General features: G+C 38.9%; 1 protein-coding gene across 3 annotated transcripts in view; it reads left to right on the forward strand.

The window, feature by feature from the left end:
• Positions 1 to 23,952, forward strand: part of LOC134802729 (transcription factor CP2) — a 65,998-nt gene that overhangs the window by 20,030 nt on the left and 22,016 nt on the right. For 2 of the 3 annotated variants that reach the window (XM_063775391.1, XM_063775393.1), the window contains exons 7-13: positions 2,608 to 2,688; positions 4,400 to 4,544; positions 5,653 to 5,754; positions 6,705 to 6,812; positions 7,584 to 7,718; positions 8,360 to 8,479; positions 9,603 to 9,673. In XM_063775391.1, the coding sequence (XP_063631461.1) occupies positions 2,608 to 2,688; positions 4,400 to 4,544; positions 5,653 to 5,754; positions 6,705 to 6,812; positions 7,584 to 7,718; positions 8,360 to 8,479; positions 9,603 to 9,673 (762 nt within the window). The remainder of the gene's footprint in view (positions 1 to 2,607; positions 2,689 to 4,399; positions 4,545 to 5,652; positions 5,755 to 6,704; positions 6,813 to 7,583; positions 7,719 to 8,359; positions 8,480 to 9,602; positions 9,674 to 23,952) is intronic. The other variant, XM_063775392.1, reaches the window with a different exon arrangement.

Genomic DNA, 23,952 nt, shown 5'->3' on the forward strand with positions numbered 1-23,952 from the left:
CATTCAAATCAGGTTCTTGATCAATGTCAGCCTGGTGAAATAGATCTGACAGTCTGACACCATTAACTTACTTACTTCTCTGGCGCAGCGACCCAAAGTGTGTCTTGGCCTCCAACACGACCGCTCGCCAATGATCCCGGTCCTGTGCTGTTTCTCCCATTCAACCCACCACCACACCATTAAAGTCACACAAATATAACTAACCCAGTGATGAAATAAAACTATTGAAACGGATTATATCGCGTATATTGAATGCATCCTCAACCAATAAAATCAATAGTTTTATTTCATGAGTACCGTAAAATGGGGTGAGTAGGATTCGCGGGGAGAGTTGGATTCCCAAGTAGCACAGATTAGCTGTACAGCAGCCGCATAATGAAGTACGAATACGCTTGAAGCTGGAATATAAAAACTGCATAAGAGCTGTATAAGCGTCTTTTCAGCTTTTATAACTCTTAAATGGGCACAAATTAGGCAGCCTTAAGTTCACATAGCTACTTAAGAGCGTTGTAGCAGCAATTTAACGGAATTATAAGGGGTAACAGGAGTTATAAGAGGTGTATATTGGCTGGGTAAGAGACCACCAGTTACCCTTTATTCAGCTAATATGTCACATGTGCGCCCTAATACCGGGAAAGATTGACGTTGGGCTGAATAAAAGATAATTAATATCATACTTTTACACCTCTGCCTTAAAAATCAGCTATTATATTTAGTATAGTGACGACGAACGCAGAGGTGAACATATTTATATTGAAGCAAAAACGTTAAGCGCAACGACACCTTAAGTCATTTTTTAAAGTGTTTAGTTAAATGTTTGTACATGATCTTTTATATATTAATGCGAGTAAGATGTTTGGGAATGCAAGTTTATTGACATTATATATATACATTATCTAAGAAAATTTCAGTGCGCCACGAAAATAATCAGTATTTATTTAAATTAATGATATAAATAAGCTATGTGTAAAAACTATTTCAGTGGTTCGGACAGAATTATGAGATAAAAAGTTAATAATACGTTATAGGAAGTACTAAACTAATGATTTAGGTTAAGAACTCAGGCACAAAACCATATTGTTACCCTTAAAAGTTGGAAAAGCTATTTCAATTTTGTAGGTTATATACAATAAAATGGCGGTCAATGTTAAAAAGCAACGTGAACCGTTAAAATTCTTATATGCAGCATACGACTGTTATATATCCCACTATAAAGTCCAAGTCGTTATTTCGATACACTAGTGAACCTCTAAACAGTTATAAGGCATCTTATGAACGTTTTAACAGCCGCTATGCAGACAGTCCCAATGGTAGTATAATAGGCTGCTTAGCGGTAAACATGTTCAGCGCTAAGCCGTATTATGCGCCACACGTGTTCGATTATACGTCTATTGGTTTCATAATAGTTCACTCGTTCTCCCTTATAATAAGTCAGCGAAATAAAAGCTGCTTTAGCGGTAAACATGTTCAGCTATAAGCTGTATTATGCGTCCCATGTGTTCCATTTATACGTCTATTGGCTTCATATTAGTTCACTCGTGCTCCCTTAAAAGTCAGCGTAATAAAAGCTGCTTAGCGGTAAACATGTTCAGCGATAAGCTGTATTATGCGCCACGTGTGTTCCGTTATACGTCTATTGGCTTCATAATAGTTCATTCGTGCTTCCTTAAAAAGTCAGCGTAATAAAAGCTGCTTAGCTGTAAACACGTTCAGCGATAAGCTGTATTATGCGCCACATGTGTTCCATTATACGTCTATTGGCTTCATATTAGTTCACTCGTGCTCCCTTAAAAGTCAGTGTAATAAAAGCTGCTTAGTGGTAAACATGTTAAGCGACAAGCTGTATTATGTGCCACATGTGTTCCATTATACGTCTATTAGCTTCATAATAGTTCACTTGTGCTCCCTTAATAAGTCAACGTAATAAAAGTCCACAATTACCTCCTTATACAGCACATGGCGTAATTTTATCCACTAAACAGACCTTATAACGGTTAAAGCATTTGATAACCCTTAAAGCTGTATAGGGTCGTAGCAAATATACCTTTATATCACTCTTTGCGTATTAATGGTAGTTTTCAGAGCCGTAATGCAGCTTTTAATCAGCCCTAAGCTATATAAATATCACTGAGATCTATTATACAGCTGTAGGACCACGAGTGTGCTCTTATAAGTGTCTTAATACGCACAGAGCGTTAGATAGAACTAAAAGTGAGTAGTTATAGAGCTATCTGTGCTACTTGGGTTATGAATGAGGAGAGAAGGTATGAAAGGGGGGTGAGATGGAATTTTAAGGCTACTGCTACAAAAATAATGTATTACAAAAAAAAAATCGATCCAACAATCTTCCAAAATCACCTTTGTATGAAAACCCAACTCACCCCAAATACGAGGGACTACGGGGTGAGGTGGGATTTCCTGTTTATAGTCAAAGTTATGAAATGGAACTACCCAAAATATACACCATTCAGTTTGCATATGTAAAAATAAAATGTTATCGAGGTTTGAATGTCAGTTTTTCACCTACTCACCCCATTTTACGGTAACTATCGCGGTAACCGAAGACAATATTAACACAGTGATGTTAAGGCGGTGTTTGCATTCCAGCGCGATGGGTACAGAGTATTGCTGCGGGCGCGGCAGCCAATGGGACGGGTGCTATGACGGGCCCCACACGTACATAACCAAGTATATTAACCACATTACATATTACAGCACTTAACTCGGACCGTTGGTAAAAGTACACACAGTAAAACTACTATGATACTCAAATCATTTAAAACGAGTCACTCACGGGCTCCGTAAGTTTCAGAAATTTATCTAATACATTTAAACGAGCAATTCTTGTATATTTATTTATATTATACAATATATATATATATATTTCGGGAATCTCGGAAACGGCTCTAACGATTTCGATGAAATTTGCTATATGGGGGTTTTCGGGGGCGATAAATCGATCTAGCTAGGTCTTATCTCTGGGAAACCGCGCATTTTTGAGTGTTTGTGTTTTCCGAGCACAGCTCGGTCTCCCAGACATTTAATATTAAAACAGGTCACTCAGGCATCGATTAGCTAACGCGAACGGCTTGCGATAGAGCTTCTAGATATGGAGCGTGGAATATCGAGCAATTTTCGACCGTAGACGAAAACGTTAGTGACCCGGTTTTATTATACTCGTGTAAATGTTGATCGAATTTCGCTCGAAACATTGTGTGCTAGGGTTAAGGTCCAGATAGCGATTAACGTAATTAATTGATCGAAGCGAGTCCAGCTAAATTGATCTAAAATAACGTGAGTGACCCGTTAAAAATATTTTATCAAATAATTCCGCGTTAGAGTTATCTAATTTAGGACTAAATCAAATATATTATTTACATTTTTACCAACCGTCTGAGTTAAGTGGTCTATGTAGGCACATATATCGATAGGTACCTACCTACAGATGTAGTGCATAATTATTTTCCTTCGTATTTTCACGGAAACGTACGAACGTGCCTTGCTATTTCAGTCAGTCTCGGTACAAAAAGTACTGAGCTTGACTGAAGTAGCATGACAAATACGAACGTTTCCGAGAAAATACGAAGGAGAACAATTATACACTACATCTGTATTTTATTGAAATCTGTATATCTAACAAGCTTTTATGCCTCATAGGCCTAATTATTGCTTACAAATAAACTAATTGTAAACTTAGCATATATGTGCTTTTGGAAAGGTGTCCTTAAGGTAAAGTCGGGTGCAGAAATAACTGACGCCCCTGTATAGGAAAATTTGGTTGCTTTGGTTCCATTTGTCATCCATTGTGGGTGCAGAATTCCATAAACGGGTGTTATTGCATGTGGTTTTATCAATTGAATAATACTCCCATCATTCACTCTATTACAGATGTAGTGTATAATTGTTTTCCATCGTATTTTCTCGGAAACGTTCGTATTTGTCATGCTACTTCAGTCAACCTCAGTACTGTTTGTACCGAGACTGACTGAAATAGCAAGACACGTTCGTACGTTTCCGTGAAAATACGATGGAAAATAATTATGCACTACATTTGTGACAATACGTGATAAACTTTATTTCAAGTACTTACATAAGGTTCACAAATGGTCAGGTTGATTGTGTTGTTGATACAAATTATATACGATCATGGATTCATTGGTTTGATAGCTGAAAACAATTGCGTTGTACTACGTCACGTGGTTTGTTATACCAGTGTTACCGCATAATGTTCAAAGCCGTACAGTGCCATCTATATTAGCGTTTAAATTCGAAACACGGATTAAGTTTGAAGTCGTAGGCACATATCAAATTCGCACTTTCGAAATTAGCCCAAAGAACTAAGTATTAATGATTGCGAACAATTAGAAACGAAAAGTGATTAACTGTGTACCATTCTCAGGTTCCAATACGTGCTCGCGGCGGCGACATCTATCGCCACCAAACAGAACGAGGAGACACTGACGTACCTCAACCAGGGGCAGCCTTATGAGATCAAACTGAAGAAGTTGGGAGACCTGTCTCACTACAAGGGGAAGATATTGAAGGTAAGGCACGTTTGGTCCACTGTGTACCATTTTCGAAAGAGGAAATATTGAAATACCTTATGAGGTATGTGTTAAGTATGTGTATTGGTGGAGGGTAGGGTTAATTCTCCCCGCGCGCCCTCTGGCGCCGGCATTGTTGTAATGTTTGTCAGTCCGGTAATAAACCTATGTACGGAACGCACGGTCTTCTATTTAGTACCCCTGAGAACCCTTCGTACCATTCCCCTGGGCTTATATATACCAGTATGGACCAAAGAAAAGATAGGAAAAGTAAGGGCATGGTTCACTGTATACCACTACACAACATACACGACGGAAAATGATAGGTGTCTCACGATAAAGATTAGATACCCAAAGGAAAATTCTGATTATCTTGTACCACTCGCCTTCGAGATAACGGGGTGTTGGGGGTCTGACGCCATAGCTTTTATAAGGGAGGTGGGACATAGGATTAGGGTGAGGACCTCTGATGCTCGCACGGGTTCGTACCTGGTGCAAAGGCTGACCAATGACCATCGCTGTCCAAAGTGGTAACGCGCAAGTGTGATGGGCACCTTTGCACCCGGTATGCTCGCGGAGGTCTTTTAGAATAAAATATTTTAAGGCTTCGTCACACAGGCGCGTTTTCCGGGCGGGGCGTGAGCGGAGCGCGCCGCTTTTACATATAAAACGGTCACGCCCCGCCCGGAAAACGCGCTTTTGTGACGGAACCTTTATTTAGCTTTGTCATAGAATAAATAATAGTACTAAGTACAGAAGACTCACTCTCTAACAAAACGCGTCTGTTACGATCAGCACAGATATGGCCGCTAGGTGGCGACAGCGCCACGCGCGGCTTATGGCAAACCCCAAGATTGGGGCCGAACGGATGTACTTTTAGCTACCTGTAGCAAAGCGACGAAATCGCGGAGTGAGCCACGCCTGGCTTTGTTAGGTTTCAAAATAAACTTAATTTCGTGACCGCTTTGTAACAGTTTTATTTATTACTAGGAAACAGTTGTAGTTTTGGATTGTAACCTTGATTTATGTGTGTATGTATGTATGTATAAACTCTTTATTGTACGAAACACAAATTTATTTATTTATGTAATTATTTAACCATCAACAGAGCGTGATCAAGATCTGCTTCCACGAGCGACGCCTCCAATACATGGAACGCGAACAGATCGCGCAGTGGCACGCGGAGCGCCCCGGCGAGCGCATCGTCGAGGTAACATATCACTACCTATTCAAACCTATCAGTCTTCCTGCTAGCATTAAGGTCTCTGTCTACTACACCGTATCATACCATGACCGTACTATGAACGTAGCGGGCACGGAATGTAACGCGACACAGGCTACTATGCCCACTAGAACGTGTCCACATTGTTTCATATCCGTGCATAACGGGTTTAGTGCCCGTCGTAATCGCGTATCATCTCCATAGCATCCGCGTATAATCCCCGTAGCATCAGGGGCGTATTTTAAAATTTAGCCCCCCGGGCCATTCTACGTTCCTGGCATAAAGCGTCAGAATCCAATAAGTTTCGCCGCCCCAAAAGTCAAGGAAGAAAAACAAAATGCAATCCGCCAGGGGCGGCATAGGCCGCCCTTGGCGGATGGCGCCCCGGGCGATGGCCCGGATGGCCCTAGGGTAAATACGCCCCTGCGTAGCATCCGCGTTTCATCCCCTTAGTACCCGCGTTTTATTCGCGAGAGCAAGACTCGCCAGAAAGAGCGACCGAATAGTTATCAGACTGGCAAGAGCGAAAAAGAAATATGGCAACGCGTTTATAACGGGCTTAGAATGGTCACCATACGCGGTTATAACCCGTATGCTCAGCGTTTCTCCGCCTGCACGCACCGTTCTGGCAACGTTGCCTGCCGTGCACGGAGCGTTTCGGCACCGGCAAAATATCCTCGCCGACAATTGTTGACGGTTCGTGCATGGCACGCGACGGGTATGGTCGGTGACGGAACGGGCTAGTGGGCATAGTCTCATACTTTTTAATACAAAGAATATTTTTTTGCCTGAAACGTTCTACTACGGTCATGGTATGATACGGTCTAGTGGCCAGAGACCTTTATACACCAGGGACCGGACCCTTTCCTCGATAAAAGCCATGGCTAACCCAGATGTGAAAAATGTATTGAATACAGACAACATGTCTATTGTTTCAGCTGGACGTCCCTCTGTCGTACGGCGTGACCCGCGTGCAGCAGCCAGCTTGCCTTAACTCCCTGCACGTGTACTGGGACCCCACCAAAGATGTTGGAGTCTACATCAAGGTAAAATATTTCATATCCTATAGGCCTCGTGCATGAACTATAGGGGGCAGCATATTAGGAGCCGACAGATTTGGCGGGAGGCGTAAATGTGTCGTTTATGCTTCCGATGTAGCCCACAAGATGGCAGAACCTACTATGCACAAGGAAACGTACCTACGAGAACGGTAGATGGTAGCACATGCTTTGGCAATGTACATGTGCACACATATGTTTCCGATTCAGGCCACGAGATGGCAGACCCTCCAACGCGCACGGTCCCTATAAATCTGTTTATTAGGCCCCTGATGTATAGAAGGCCGCACAGGCTACTTTTCGTTCATTTCATCTCAGGTATGGGGTATCGGTGCATTCAGTGTAATGCCCTGAATACAACTATATGAGGTGACAAGCGCGAAAGTGGTGGGGGTAGTTGCTGTGACGTCACAAAGTCGGCAGTGCAAACTTTTTTTATATTTTCATTTAAACATAGGGTAATTCGCTAGTAACTGGCCACCCCAAACCAAGAATGAATTCTATTCACCTATAAATTACAATTCATTTTAGTATAAGGTGGCCAGAATTGAAAGCTGGCCAGTTATTGAAACCTTATACTAAAATTAATTCTGTTTATAGGTGAATAGAATTCATTTTTAGTTTAGGGCGGCCAGTTATTAAAAGTGGCCAGTTACTGGCGAATTACCCTACCATGTGGGGTACCAAATGAAAGGGCTTTATGAGTAGATCTGCGACTAAACTACCCGCAATCTCTGATACGGCCTATTTTCCCCACAGGTGAACTGCATATCTACGGAGTTCACAGCGAAGAAGCATGGCGGCGAGAAGGGCGTGCCGTTCCGCATCCAGGTGGAGACCTACCTCGCCAGCGACGAGAACACGCGTCTACACGCCGCCGCGTGTCAGATCAAGGTACATATAAAATAGATTAACCCCCTTAAGCTCTGGTTCCCTAGGATAGCGGTGCCGTCATATAGCGGCCGTCTCCATACAAAATACTACGACATCCATATTTAGCCGTATTATTTTGTATGGAGACGGCTGCTAAGTATATGACGGCACTGCTATTCTAGGAAAACTGAGCTTTATTCATAAAACTTTACGGGCCTAATTTAGTTATATTATGTTTTATCCCTTTCTTACATATACATAGGTCAAAATGACAGATAAAGACAAACGATTATTAGCTAATGGAGGTTCGTAGCGCGTTTCTAACTCTATATTCGCGCTATATTTAATAGACTCTGCCATTATTATCTGACGTTAGATCCCCAATAATGGTTTTTTTGGTATCGTCTTGGGTCGTCCCATTCGTTTTTCGTCAAGTTCTTAAATTAGTCCTATTCTGCTTTCGTCACTCATTCTACATTCGTCACAATCGTCGGTGGCTTTCAATGTAGAATGAGTGACGAAAGCAGAATAGGACTAATTTAAGAACTTGACGAATAACGAATGGGACGACCCAAGACGATACCGTTTTTTTTGGTTTCTAAGTTAAGACGTTCCCGAGACCCATAAGTAAACTGAAATGAAATGTATGGTTTTGCCTGCAGGTGTTCAAACTGAAGGGGGCCGACCGTAAGCACAAGCAGGACCGCGAGAAGGTGATGCGGCGCCCGCGGACCGACCTTGAGAAATACCAGCCGGGCTGCGAGGCCACCGTGCTCACCACGGTAATACATATTATAGCTTTTACTTTTTAGGGTTCCGTACCCGAAGGGTAAAACAGGCTGTATCTCATGAGCCGTGATAGCGATGTACCTTGTTGACAGCTGAAATTTCCGCAGATGATGCAGTTCTGTTGCCGCTATAACAATAAATACTAAAAACATTAAAAGACAAACCTACATAATGTCCCCTACCTCTCCCTGCCCCTCCCTGCCCCTCCCTGTACAGCTTGTGAAGCTGTAATAGACGGGTTCACCGGACCGCGACCGAGAGCCGGTCAGCAAATCTCTTTCTCGCTCCCACTTATATACGCGTCCTTAAGAGCCAACGGGAGTGGTCATTTCTCCATACAAACGTACTCCTCGTTTTCCTCAGTGGTTTTTGAAGCTAGAGCAATGATTTTTTCAACACAGATTAATATTGTCAATATCTGTGTCGGACCGTTTTGCTTTTTTTGATATTTTTGTTTTTTAAGGCGCTAGAGCCCTTCGAAAATGGCCAAAATGGCCTAATTGACTATGCCGCAATGAGAGGCGTGGCATTCAAAACGGATATCAATTAGCCAAAAAAGCAAAACGGTCCGACACAGATAATTTCATAATCATTTAGATTTCCAAATTTGGTTACGATTGCTTAAGTTTTGGAGGAGGAAACAGAGGAGTACGAAACCTCGATTATTGAGATTTTTACGCAGGATTTTTCGCCTTGTCCTTATCGCACTACTTTTAGGTGCCGCTTCCGTTAGCGAGACGGGTATATTTACCTAAAATATTTAAAACTCAGCTCCTGTTTCGTCTTAATGGACGCACAGCGGACCACCTTCCATACGATCGGACATGTCTTCGGCCGGACCAAGATCGCGGTCTGGTACGCCCGTCTGTTACGACGTTTACCCTATTTTTGACATGTGCTAGTGATGTGACACTAAAATATTGTTACCGGTATTTTCCCTTTCCCGACATATTTAAAAAAAATCAGTAACGCTGTTTTAATTGATATTCTTTGTTACAAAAAAATCTTTAAAAACCATCGGAAGTGCCACCTTTCATCAAAAATAAGGCCGTGTAATGAATCGTTTGAATTTTACGGCCGCATTTCAATTTGAAACACGTTGTACCTTGTTGACAGCTGTCAAACGACGCGCTGATGCCGCCCCCGTCTCTGGTCACCTCTTCACCCCCGTATTCGCCTGAGCTATGGTAAGTTTTTTTTCTCCATAATAGGTGTTTTTCATCGAGGCTTTATTTATCCTGCTTTATGAAATGTCTAAACGATTAACTGTACGTTTTTTACGTTGTTTTGTACGAGAATTTTTAATGAACCCAAAAAGAATGATCCTGGGGTAAGTAAAGCAAGTGTAAATTGTAATTTTTAAGGGCTGTTTTTCCTCAAAATTAGGTAAAACAAGATTTTTCAGGTCCTGATATTCAGTTTCTGTTATATTTTTCTAAATAAAAACTTAAAAATATAACGATATATTCGTGAACTATAGACTGCCTTTGACAGAGACTGGTGGGAGACTTCAGGGGATAGGGATAGGGATACGTGGAGAAATAAGAGGGAGGCCTTTGCCTAGCAGTGGGACAATATCAGTGTACTAATTTTATGATACTGACAACATATGTACCTATTAACAGTATTATATAAGTGCCTTGGCTGGAACTGTAAGCTGTAAACCAACATCAGAAACAAGTCAAGCAAAAATTAATAAAATCAGAAACACCAGATTTGATGCAAACGCTAAATGTAAAAGTTACTGAATTATAACCACTTGTGGCTCACTTGTCATTCCCAATTTGCGCATGTCAGTGTCACAATGTCAGATTTGCCATTTCACGAGCATTATTGTCCCCATTAATAACAATGTGTCCGTGTTAGCGGCACCCTAAAATTAGACCAATAAAATGTAGCAATTGTCCGTGTCACGCGGACGGCGCGGCGGGGCCTTTATATGTCGTTCTTACGATTGACGCCTTAGAATAATAAAGCATAGAAAGTGAGTAGGTACTGGCAACTGAAGTGAAGCCATTTGACTGACTGAATCCTGTATCAACGATGTGCATTGCGCGAGGAATTCGCTAAAATTACGAGTAGCTTGCTAACGGAGGATTCGGCAGCTTTTGAAGTACGAGTATTCACTGTTTATTCGGTACACAAAATGGACAACATTTATTACAAAGGAAATATGGTAGACAAGCTGGAAATATTGGTTTTGGTTGGAAATGCTTTCCAAATCTTGTATGCTCAAATTAACAGCCATATTAAAGAGCGATAACTGTAACTATCCTAAAATTACACTAGTTTCTGCAACTAAGGGTCGATAGCGGACTGCAACAGTGCAACCCGAGACTTACCCGACTGCAATTTGTATGTATGTTCCCAATGTTATAAGTTGCAGTTGGGTTGCAGTCCATCTGTACCGGCCCTACAATTACATGAAATGATCTCTGAATCATGGCTATCGTGGAAATAAATTTGTTTTAGTAAAAAAAAAAAAAAAAAAAACAATTACGTATTACGGTTTGGTGCACTAAAGGTTAGGTAGCAACCAGTGGATACATCAGATAGATATTGTTACATTACATAATATAGCCATTGGACAAACCCTGATATCCCACGTAGGCTTACTTCTCAGGAATGCTCTAGCGTTAATATTTTTTTAATTATAACAAAAGATAAGAAAATCAATTCTCAAACATAAGTTATTTCCAATAATCGACAACAAAAAGAAACAAACAATACCTATTAATCATTGGCAGTGCTTTTGGCAATTTGTTGCGGCAATGATGACATTTGTCAAAAGTCAGAATCTTCTTAGTGTCATAAATAAAAAAATAACAAGATGGAAGACGGTTTCCTATTATTTACTACCTCAAGAGCTACTAACACATGCAGTAGGCTGCTCCAAAGTGAAAAATCGTAATTAGTTAATTTCTTCGTAACCGCTACACCGGTTGTTATGATCTGTTACATGATTATACTTTGTATACTAGTTCTAAATACCCTAATGCATATGTAAATTTCGACTTTGTCCAATGACTGGGGACGCCCTGTATACATTTGTAGTTAAAGAGATTCTATGCATGCCACCCACTTGCCATCATTAAAACTAGACAACAACAACTAAACATCATTAGAACTAGGACAAATAGCACAAAAATCGTGCAGCACGCAATGCACAATTGCAATCATCATAAGATATAAAACCTATGATATATATAAACTGTGTCTTATATTCCCAGTTCACTGTAATATGAATCTTGTGTCCATACTTATAACCTTTATATTCCTTCACTACATTCAATTCAAGTATTTCCTGGAATTTTTTCTTTCGAACTTATAGATATTGTGCAACGGGTATTTTCTTAGAACGCCTATGTATGTCGAACGGAGTTGAGATTATTGCAATTCAGATTGCTGCTCAGTTAATAATGTGTTAGAAGACAAACAAGGTGAGTGATTAAAACTCTGTTTTATTATCCCAGACACTAAAATGCCAGTTAGATTTATTTGTTTATATTTATTTTCAAACATGTGTCCGACTCACAGCGGAGACCAAACGCCAGGACATGGAAAAACATACACATAAAATTATATTTAACAATTACGCGAGACATGAAAAAAAAAACAAAATTAAACTATAAACTGAAATAAATGTCAGATACTAAGAAAAAGTGACCAAGGCCTCCAGCGCCTCCAGTGCCATCACAGGCACCTGCCATGATCGCAAAGGACGCTGGTTCGATTCCAGCCTGTATATGTAATTTATATAGTAGTGTTTCTACTTGATAAAAAACAAATTAAAATATTTTCTGAAAGTAATTTAATTTGTTCTAATAGTATAAAATTAAACAGAAAGGGTCATAAAATTTCTTATCATTTAAATAGTATACGTACCGTATTTCTAGTTTAACGTTCTGTAGACTTTTTACTATTTAGGTTTTCTCAGTGTTTTGCTTCACCCATCAATACAATTTATACACACGTAAAATTATCCATAAAAGAAAACCGTTAGTCCACATATAGACATCACAGCCCGCATGAATTGTCCGCACTCGATCGAGTGCAGCGGTCACATGCGTGTCCATTACCAAATAAAGCAGTTTCAGCTGCGTAAGCGCCGGTTACGCGCTCCAGTCACGCGCCCGCGTCGTTATCGTTGAACTTGATCATCGAGCGAGTCGACCAATCATTCGAACCAGTAGAATATATCGTCGGGTGACAAGCAAAACTCACTAAGTACCACCACAAGTTCATAGCCATAGTGAACCATATTAGTACTAAAAGAAGGTCGATTTTTGTTTAATTTTTTTTTGTTATTAGTGACTTTTGCTTGTCATCTGACGATATGCTCATTGAATAGATTGCTCTGCACTATACTTTCCGCGAAACTAAGTGGCGAGTCAGGTCATGATGCCATCTCTTTCACTCTTGGTAGGCCCGTGTTAACAAACCGCCTTGATGCATCAATGTCATATTTTACTGTCTGTAAAAACATGTAAAAAAAAAAGTTTAAGGCACAGTATGTATAAGTTACTCTATGGTTTACTAGAGGCGCTAGTGCTGCACTCTGGCGGCAGAACATTGCAGTAATACCCCCTATTGTGCATACAATCTTCAAATCTAGTCGCGCAATAAAAAAAGTACAGTCAAGTATAACAATATGGGTGTAGACAACTTACTCAAAAATATGTCCCATAGTCCTTAATTCGCTGACATAAGAGCTATGGGACATATTTTTGAGTATGATTTGTGCACCCATATTTTTACACTTGACTGTACACGCCTCTTAGCACATTAATCTTAATTAGTACGAAGGTACTCTGTTTCTAATTACGCTTGGCCGTAGTCCAAAATCTTGTTGTTATTACAATGTACCAGTTCTGTTACATGATTGAACTTCTAGTCCTAATAATAAACACCTATTTTCGATCTCGGTGGGAGTACTGTTATTAGAAGCATTTCTTCGTTATTTGTAAAGGTAGCTGAAATATAAATAATGATATATAAGTATTTTAGAGCTACCTTTTCCAACACATTACGAACCACCATAATTTTAGTGAAAACTCGTATTAAGGAAATTTACACGGTGGCTAAAAAATAACCGCTGATTATACTGAGCAACTTTCACTATGGGACCAAGACCAACCCCGAAATCACGAAAAAAATGTTTACCCTCCCATAGAAAATGGACCAGCCAAAATGTATGAAACAGCCAAATTTTTTTCTCGCCATTTCAGGGTTGGTCCCATAGTAAAAGTTGCTCAGTATAATCCCAAAGGCTCCCTGGCAACAGAAATGCAGTTATTTTTTAGCCACCCTGTTGACCCTATAGATAGGACATGCAGAATTACAGATCGACTTACATTAAGACCGCGAATTATGAAATTGAGCAAAAAAAATGATTTTTGTATGCATTACATTAAATTTCTATTGAACAACGAAATCTGATCGGCTGAAATTGTAATAACCTATTATTTTTTGCGATTTTGAGGCGGTCCTGTATTTTACTCTAAACGCCGAAAAAACCGATTTTATCGATAACGCAGTACATCACTACTTGCCATAGATAAAAATAGAACAGAATAACAATGCGGCCGGTGCGTGCACTCGAGTTTTCTACTAATTCGAGTCCATCCCTGCGTTGCTCAACCGGCCAATTGTGTATTGTGTCCCTTTCCACGGTCTCAATTGAATGCTATTTTTGTCGTTCCTAAATAAACAAATGAGTTATGTTCGTAGCTAGAATTATGAGGTTCGAGGACACTATTCTTTCGTCGTATCAATGATCTATCTGTTATACATTTTGCGTCTCATTTTTGTTATTATTTTATAACTGCCAGTACTACCACTTAGCTATGCTGACTTTTACTTGAAACTTAGGGGTCAGATGAGGATAAAGTTTTCAGAGGAACATAACATAACATATAGCCGGTCAAACAATTTTTTAGTCAGTAGAAAAAAGTGCGAAATTCAAATTTTCTATGGGACGATTGCCCATTGCACCTACATTTTTTAAATTTGCCGCTTTTTTCTTCTGACGGAAATGGCTTAACAGACTTTAAATACCTACTTAATGCATAATAGTATCGACTAAGTTAAGGATAGAAAGAGAGGGAATACGGCCTTGTTCATGGCAATAATGTCTTAAATGGACATCGTGCGCAGCGGATGATGGTCACGTTTTCGCCGTGGATAGAACATCCTCTCGCACTTACGTCTTGTCAGAGTCTGACGGATGTTTTATCTATCGCAATAAACGCAACTACCATAACCGTTTTGAACTGTATTGACCGTGTAGGTACGTTGTGCGTACAGGACTATCTGAAATCGATTACAGTTCAATTGGCGCAGATAAAACGACTTGTATCGATTGTCTTTTACTTAAGGCCAGGCGCGCACTACGATTTAAATTTTTGCGACACGATTTTAGAATCGCTCTGTAATACATATTTTTTTGTCGTATATGCGCGCACTGACATATAAACACATACATTGCATTTCCACGACAAAAAATCGTAAGTAGTGAGCGCTTGGCTTAAGAGTCATAAAACTGTTGTACATATCACCAATAATGCCAATATAAAATAACGTCTGTATCTATTAGGTCTATCACTTATCGCAGGCGTTTGTATAAGAAGTTGTACAGTGATTTCCTAGTAGAACGGGGAGAAAACTAGTTCATATACCTACCTATAACTTACATTTTTACTCACTTAAGCCTGCAACAGGGCCGTAGTTGACCATAATAACCTTGACACGCTCTTATTCTCTTAACAATAAAAACGCGTCAAGATCATTTTGAACACCTGGCCCGCTTAGCGATTTCTGCTGCTGACTGTACCAACCGTTTTAGTTAAACGGTAGACCTAGAGCTACTGTATGAAAGGAAGCCGGTTTCCTACTCACAATAACACCAATTTGGCATCATATATCAAATCACAACACTGAATAGTCAAAATCCAGCCAGAGACAAATATAGAACGTGGAACATTTCGGATAATGGACCGGATACCGGTACGGACCGGTTTCGTTGATAGGATGATTTGTTGTAATGCACTGAGCCATCCTTTTTAGGCAATTGAGGATCTGCGCATGTGATGCATGGGTTATGTCATCGTAAGATGTCAAAATTCAAATGGACACTGAAAGCGTTTACCAATTTTGTGAGGTCGTTATGCAAAGCAGGGCTTTGCGGAACCGATTACTACCGAGTAATACTCATCAACATCGTGTGTAAACACCGGTTTTTGTTACGGTTATGTTTTCAATCGTACTCGTCATTTCTATTGTTTTATATCCCCCTTATTCATAAAATTTTACGGGCCTGATTTAGTTAAATTATGTTTTATCCCTTTCTTGCAAATACATAAGTCAAAATGACAGATAAAGACAAACGATTATTAGTTAATTGAGGTTTGTAGCGCGTATATGAATAAGGGCGTATATCTTTAGCTTTTGGTAAATAAGTATTTAGGCTTTTTATTTGTCAGTCTTAGTTTCTAGCCCATTATTAAGGCGCATTGCCTGAATTTTCCAAAGAGTGCCAAGCGCATAGGCAATGGTTTAATTATGTTGTTCTCCGCCGAGATAGTGTATGGAACTTATGGAAGTGAGAAATCTTAACGAGGGCTCCTTATATAATTTTTATAAGACGTTTTCGTTAAGCAAATAAATCATTATCTTATCTTATCTTCCTTCTTTCCTTCCTGTAGAAACTAGAATTTCTTGTTTACGTCATCCTGTTGATCATAGATAATATACTTCTTGAACTTTCATAAGGACTAAAAACAACCATCGTCATTTCTTTGCATCAATCTTGAAAACTCTCCTTAGCTCCCTAGGCACAGATTATATAATAGTTCTCCCTAGGTTCCAATAGGTATCCGACATTTTCTTGTAGGCTTCAAACTATCTACTTCTACTAATCTTACTTCTCCCAGTGGCAATATTAACACAAATGTTGTCAAATAATTTACAAGAATATTTTGAACCGGTACGTACGTAAACATAAACGCACTCTAATACCCAGAGGGCCTACCGCGAACCACGTTCGACGTGTTGTCTCCCTGTTACACTTACGTACGAATTTACAAGTGCGACAGAGAGACAACACGTCGAACGTCGTTCGCGGTAGGCCCTTAGGTCAGGCGTGGCTCACTCCGCGATTTCATCGCTTTGCAACAGGTAGCTAAAAGTACATCCGTTCCACACCAATTTTGGTGGCTAGCCATAAGCCGCGCGTGGCGCTGTCGCCGTCGCCACCTAGCGGCCATATCTGTCCTGATCGTAACAGACGCGCTTTGTTAGAGAGTGAGTCTTCTGTACCTAGTACTATTATTTATTCTGTGCCCAGGTGTCGTTCCGCTGAACGGTTAGATATGCGCTCAGCTGAGCGCTGACCCATTTAGACGGAATTGCAAAGTAAAGGCCGTTGACTGCGCCTGCGCCACCGGTCGCACCGTTGGTTACTTTGGTTAGAGCTGTGATAATTGAATAAATGTTCTGCGAAATAGAGTTAGACCAAGAGAAGTCTGCAGTGATTTTGATAGCCCACGCAGTGTAATATTGTTTTAAACGTCAAACTTCTATGAAATTATGACATATAAATAACAGTTGCGCTGCGTGGGCTCTCAAAATCGCTGCAGACTTTTCTTGGACTAACGATATCAACTTATTATCTTATTCGTTAGGTCTAGATTTGATTGCATTATACATATGTTGTTTTATTTCAAAGCTAAAGCAAACAGATGAAGTTGTGACATACTTGAATTTACTGAATCAAAATCTTGTTTCATACAAGTAAAAAAAATAGTTTTATTTTGCTAAGTTACAGCCATAAACGGGTTACTATCAATCAAATTTACCTTATAGCTGAAATGTCTGGATTGTGTTATGTCTTTGTAACAACATAGACATTAATGCTAAATGCCCCTTTAGCAAAACGTCTGAATCTTAATGTTACAATTTAAAATGATCTAGCAGCAAAAATTCTTTATCTTCGAATGTCTTTATTACTTAATAGACATAAACGCTAAATAGTCTGTATTGTATTGTGTAATGTCTTTTTTTACTAAATGGAATAAACGCCAAACGACCCGTTAGCAAAACGTCTTGATTTTGATATGACAATTGATAATTAAAACCTTCCCGCGCATAGGTACTTTGTATTGTAAACACATTGACACATTACATTTCCAGACGTTTTGCTACTAACTCGTTCTGTGTTCACTGTTCACGTCAGTCAATTACTTTTACTTTCGGCTTATTAAGTATTCTAATCATACGGACTATTTATATTTCCAGACGTTTAGCTAATTATTCATTCTAATTCTTAGCGATCCAGCTAAATTGACTGTTTGCTGACTGAGTACTCTACTTTCATGTCGTCCATCTGAATTGACTCTATACTGACTGTGTATTTTACGTTTATGTCATCTATAAATGTTATGTAAATATTATAGCTGAAATGGTCATTTAGCGATAAGGTAAATTTGATAGTAACCCCCATAATCACCTCATTCCGGTATGGAAAATACAGACCCTACCTGTATAAAAATGCAGTCAAAACTGGTATTTAATCAATAATTACTGACGTCTATCCACTAAAACCCAATAACCAATTAAATTTTCAACCCCGAAATACTAACTTAAATAAAAACTTCAAACTTCTATGAAATGATGACGTATAAATAACACTTGCACTGCGTGGGCTATCATAATCGCTGCAGACTTTTCTTGGTCTAACTCTAATTACTAGTTTGGCGCGATGGCCCAAAATAAGCCTCCAACACAAGAGCACGCCATTTTAACCCGCGGTCCTGCGCGGATTACTTACTAGTCCTTCCATTTTAAAAACACAATAGTTACCCAGTAAAAGACAACTCCGTTAACCTTATAGACTAAAGACGAGTCTATTAACCTCAGGACTACGTGACCGGTGCAACCAATGTGACTCAGTCACCAAAGCACACCGCTGCAATAGAACGTGGGTGGTGGAAACTAGCTGAAACCACCGCGGCCGGCAAACGAGCACCCTCTGTGATTACCGCCGTTGCTTGGCACGATGCTATGATGTATAACAGACATATGTGTATCTAAACTCCTATTGAGATATGTTCTCTCCTTCTTGAACAGGTTGACTGGTAGAGAATGTCATTAGGCATTAAGTCTGCCATTTGTACATTATTTTATGTTTTGTGCAATAAAGTTTAAATAAATAAACAGGTTAGATGCGTTTAATAGAATTAACTCGTCGACATTAACTGGCGTAGATCCGTACTGAATATTGTTAAATTTATTGCTCACGATTTGATTAATATACCTTGTAAAGCGGTCTCTAGATCTGGCGGCGTCTCTAGAATCTAATCTAGAGTCTAGATGAAGAATAATAGAAAATTATATATTAGGTGTAGGTGGGTGGATTTCAAAATCCTGCGAAAACTTATGGTTCGGTCTTTATAAAAAAAACTAGTAGGTTGTGCGAGTTGCAACTTTTTTATATGTTTTTAAGAACTATTATCTTCATGTTCCTTCAATTACCATCTCCAATAACTTAATAGTTTTTTTTATATAAAATGTTTTATGTGTCTAAAATCATCACCGTCTACTGGAAAAATCTGAACCTTATTGTTTGCAGTGAAAATTATAGCATACCTATCGTACGATTGCGATTTTTCTTTTACTTATATCTTTTCCATGTTGTTGTTTAACACATGGGAAAATATGCAATAATTCCTTCACCGAGAAAGTACATTTAAAAATATTTAAAATTTTGTCACGAATATTCGTCAACACCGTCATGGTAATGTCAATGTGAGCTTATCTCCGTGTATGAACAACGAAATACCGCTAAAGGTCCTTGCCCTATTTTTCACTTTAATATAGAATGCCAAAAATGATTTCACTATAAAGTCACATCATTGAATCGTGAGAAATATTACGAACAAATTTGTAAAACGTAGTTTGTCACAACAGAGCATCATCACCGTTATGCTTTGGTTTAAAAAAGTTACAAATGATAGATTAGAAATAATTATTGAAATGAATGGCAAACTACATGAAGTTTATTGTGTAGCATAGACATTAACTACTATTATTCGTATTCTAGAAATAAAAACAAGAAACTCTCAAATCGTCAACACCATACCCATCATCACCGGGAAAAAATGACGACCGGTGATGATTTCATGTGTATGGTGATGACGGTTCTCAGAAACTTTTCTAGTTATTTTGCTATAATTCATTATGAAATTAAGCTGTATGTTTGAAAAACGTTCTCTATGTCTTCTAACACTATATAATGTCTACCTTATAAATGTAGAAGAAGATATGACTATTTTTTTCACACTAGAGGATGGTTAGTTTTAAATAACATTTTGACTGAAGTAGGCAAAATTTAGGTCACTTAGAACTTAGAACATACAAATGTTTATTTTTTATTATCTAATAATGTAAATCGCGCAACTTAGAGTCTGTAATTGCATGTTAGTCGTGTTAAAACAAAGTATTTAAACAAGCAACATATGTTAAGTTTTAAGCGACCATAGGCTACGGTACTGGCTCACTATCGTAATGGCCTTATGTTTTTTGATAATATTATATTAATTGATGTATATAATTACAGCAATTAATAATTATACCATTGGGTAGTCACCGGACCCAATACCTAACATTTTGTAACTTATGACATGCATTACAAGTAGGGGTCTTGCAACTTATAAAACACTGATTATATATTAATGTTTAGCTATTAAACAATATATATATGGATTTAAATCATTATAGCTATTTTTAAAGTTAATTTATAAAACAACAAAAATACAAACTTATGCAATGAATCAAATTATCAAAAAAAAGTAATATATCATAAAAATTAAGCTCACTGGTAAGCCAGCAATTTTATAATATGATATAAATAAATCATGCAGTAGATAAAAGAAGATGCGGGTTTAAACTGATAATAAGAGTACAATATTGTTAATATGATTTAACATTGAAAAAACCCAAAAAAATAAATGAATACATAAATTGCCTATTTCTGAATATAAATTATTTAAAATTATACAATAAAAATACTTGTTATATATTTATTTATATGAATAAAATGTATTTTTTATAATTTTCTAAAAATAATTTATGTAGCTAGTCTTATGTTCAAAAACATGTTATTTGTAATGTTTATTAAAGTTCTAAAGCCTTACAATTAAAAAAAGTTTTTGTTTTTTAAATACGTTTTTAATACATATATAAATTAGTTCCCAAATCGTCATTACCGTACATGCAGTGTCATTACCGTCTATAAAAGAGTCATTACCATACCATGATTGTCATCACCGTCTTGCGTTTTTATTTTCCGAAAGCGATAACTTCAAATATAAGCCACAAATGATTGTATAAATACCATAAATATCCTCAATATACAGCCCCCTATTACTTTTCCCAGCTAGAATCGTGTTAAATTAAACATTTGAAAAAAATATTTTTTTGTATGGTGAAATTTTTGGTGATGAAATCCACCCAGGTATGTTTGTATCGTAATCAATGTAATCATAGTCATTTAGTGATTCTCCTATTGTGTTCTATGGTAATCATGGCATTACAATAAAACAATACGGCATCGAATTAGTGTCTGAGGTCTGGCACTGTTGGGTCTGCGCTTGACTTTCATTATTGTAGTAGTGCAGTGCTGCTGGGTTATAACTATAACTTAAAATTAAATTCTGATATCATTTTATGTCCATAGCATCATCTCAATCTTAAGTCTATCAATTCAAATTGTTGCTGAGAAACAAGCGTTAAAGTCTAGTTTATTACTAAAACCGGATCGCATGAGTTTCCAACGAATTGACACTCTTGATTGGCCGAAACTGCATATAGCGATTATTATATCCGGTTCGTTGCCGATTCGACTTACGCTTTAATAGGTGGTACAGAGCGCTTTGCTCTTAAAATAACCATACGAGCCATATTAGTTAATTAATTCTTAACAGAGTAAAAGTTTAACAATGGTTCTTAAACTACTACGTTTAAAAGTTAGAATTCAAACAACGTAAAAGTCGTGTCAGATAGAGCGAATCGATAAAAACATCGTCTAGCCGGCGTGGCGCGTCACTAAATAAAGTGACGTTGCCCCACCGATGCACCGACGCGAGCCGGCCGCGGCCTCCGTAAACTGATTCTAACCGGTTTTAATCCAATCGAGAAACGCTCCTCACTTGCGGCCAATCAGCGGCCACTCCGCCAGTCGTATTCGCTCCGCCATTGCTCACGTATCTTTTTGTTTCTGTTTTCAATTTAATATTCCGCTCGATATTTTAGCATAGCGATTCAAAACCGGTGAAAACTCGTAGCGTTTTCAAATTAACCTCGCGCATCGTATCGGCTTATTGCTCCACGAAGCGTCGTGATAATCGTGCGTCGCGGAAAATGTTGGACAAGTGAAAGACTCGGCCGAGTGACATTTGTGTTCGTGCTCTTCAAATCCCCCAAACAAATGGTTGTTGAGGTGTATTCTGGATCAGCTATGGTGGTTGTCCGCGGGCGTTCGTACCGCGTCGGATCTGGTGCTTTCATCTTCTTCAACCTGACGAGGCAGGACTACAGCTGACGAGAAAGATGCTCGTGCTCGAGCAAAGACTGAGTGCGCGGCACCTGGGGCGCGGGGTGGTGCTGCACGCGCGCCTGGTGCACGGCGTGGAGGCGCGCGGGTGGCGCATGAGGTTCGCGCTGCTGCGCGCCGACGTGGAGATCGAGGCCGACGCCGCCACCTACCAGCTGCTGGCCCGCCGGCTCAAGGCGGCCAACGTGCATGTGCGGCCCAGGCGCCGCTCATTAAAGTAAATATCTTAGCAGTCTGTCCTTAGAGACACTTTCACCCCATTCCACTTGTAGCTAAAGCCCGGTTGATTGTCCCGGATTAGGGAGTTTGGCCAAGCAGTTTTCGCCATCGCCCTACCCTACGCGACAACATTACCATCTTCACCACTTGGATGGTTGGCAGTCCTCAACTGTGCGTTTCTCCAGAAACCTCCTGCCTCGCAAGCTAAACTGTGGAATGAACTGTCGCTTATGGTATTTCTGGACCGATATGTCATCTTAAATGCCGGCAACGCACTTACAACTTCTGGTGTTGCGGGTGTCCATGGGCGGCGGTAATCGCTTACCATTAGGTGACCCGCCTACTTGTTTGCCTCCTATATCATAAAAAAAAGTAAACCAAAACAGCACAGTAATCTGACAATATGTTGCTTAACTTCAATCTTGGGTAACCATTCGACCCTCTCAGCATATCTACCCTAATACCTTTTCTTAATACCAAAATCTGAAAACCTCAAAAACGATGGGCAGACGATATCATACTACTAGCTGGAAAGAACTCGATGGAAACAGCAAAAAACAGACAGAAATGGAAAGGTAAAGGGGATGCTTTCACCTAGCAGGGATCAGTGCAACCAACCACATAAAATAATGTAAAGCACTGTGCAAATAAAGCTATAATAATAATACCAAAATCGCATAATCTGATTCTGATTTACCCAAGTTTGAAGTTAAGCGACTCGTATTATGTTATGTTGCTAGTTATACACTTCCCTATGTATTTACCACTCCAAAGTGTCCCTTTAATCATGTTATAGGATAATACTACTATTTTGTCTAATAAGAATCTTGTTGGACAAATATGTATAAAGTTTAAATTTTCTTTGCAGTTTTGTAGGTGCACTATAGTTCGTTTTTTTTAGCATTAGAAATAAGGTAAACAATCTAGATGTGTCTTTTAATTGAAAAACACATTTTATAAATAAGTTACGGCAAATATGTAACAATTATGAATCTAATACGATCATTTATATTCTTCTGCTTTCATAAGTAATAGTTACTGATTTTTAAAAAGCGTTTTTCAATTAAAAGACATGTCAAGATCGCTTACCTTCTTTCAAGTTCTTTCTAATGCTAAAACGAACGAACTATAATAATAGTGTACCGCACAAAACTTTGTTTGCGGTACACATAATTTTTATGGCCTGGTTATGAGACCTTTAAGCCAATTTGTAGGTGTTAGCAATATCTGTAATGTTGCTTAGCTTTCTTTTGCAAACTGGTTACAGAATGAAGGAATTGCAATATACTGGTTTGGTAACTGCTTTACTAGTTATTGTCATTGTCAATTGGCAACAGCTATGCTAAGTTAAACCTGTCTAAAGAAGGCTTATATGTAGATTACGCAGATGTTTAATGATAGCAACAAATTTTCAGTAACTTTCACGGACATAAGTAGTGTATTAAAAAATATGTCTAACAATTCTCTATTCCAATCTGATACTATATTTTTTATGGCCTGCAATTTATTACCTATGAAATATTTTGCTAAACAACATAGAATTATTATTCCAAGGTTCAGATGTAATATATCAGATAAACATTGATAAGGAACAATTCTATTATTGGTTGGGGTGTAGCAAAGGGGGAGCTGGGACTT

Source organism: Cydia splendana, chromosome 25 (genome assembly GCF_910591565.1).
Source record: "Cydia splendana chromosome 25, ilCydSple1.2, whole genome shotgun sequence".
Lineage (NCBI taxonomy): Eukaryota > Metazoa > Arthropoda > Insecta > Lepidoptera > Tortricidae > Cydia > Cydia splendana.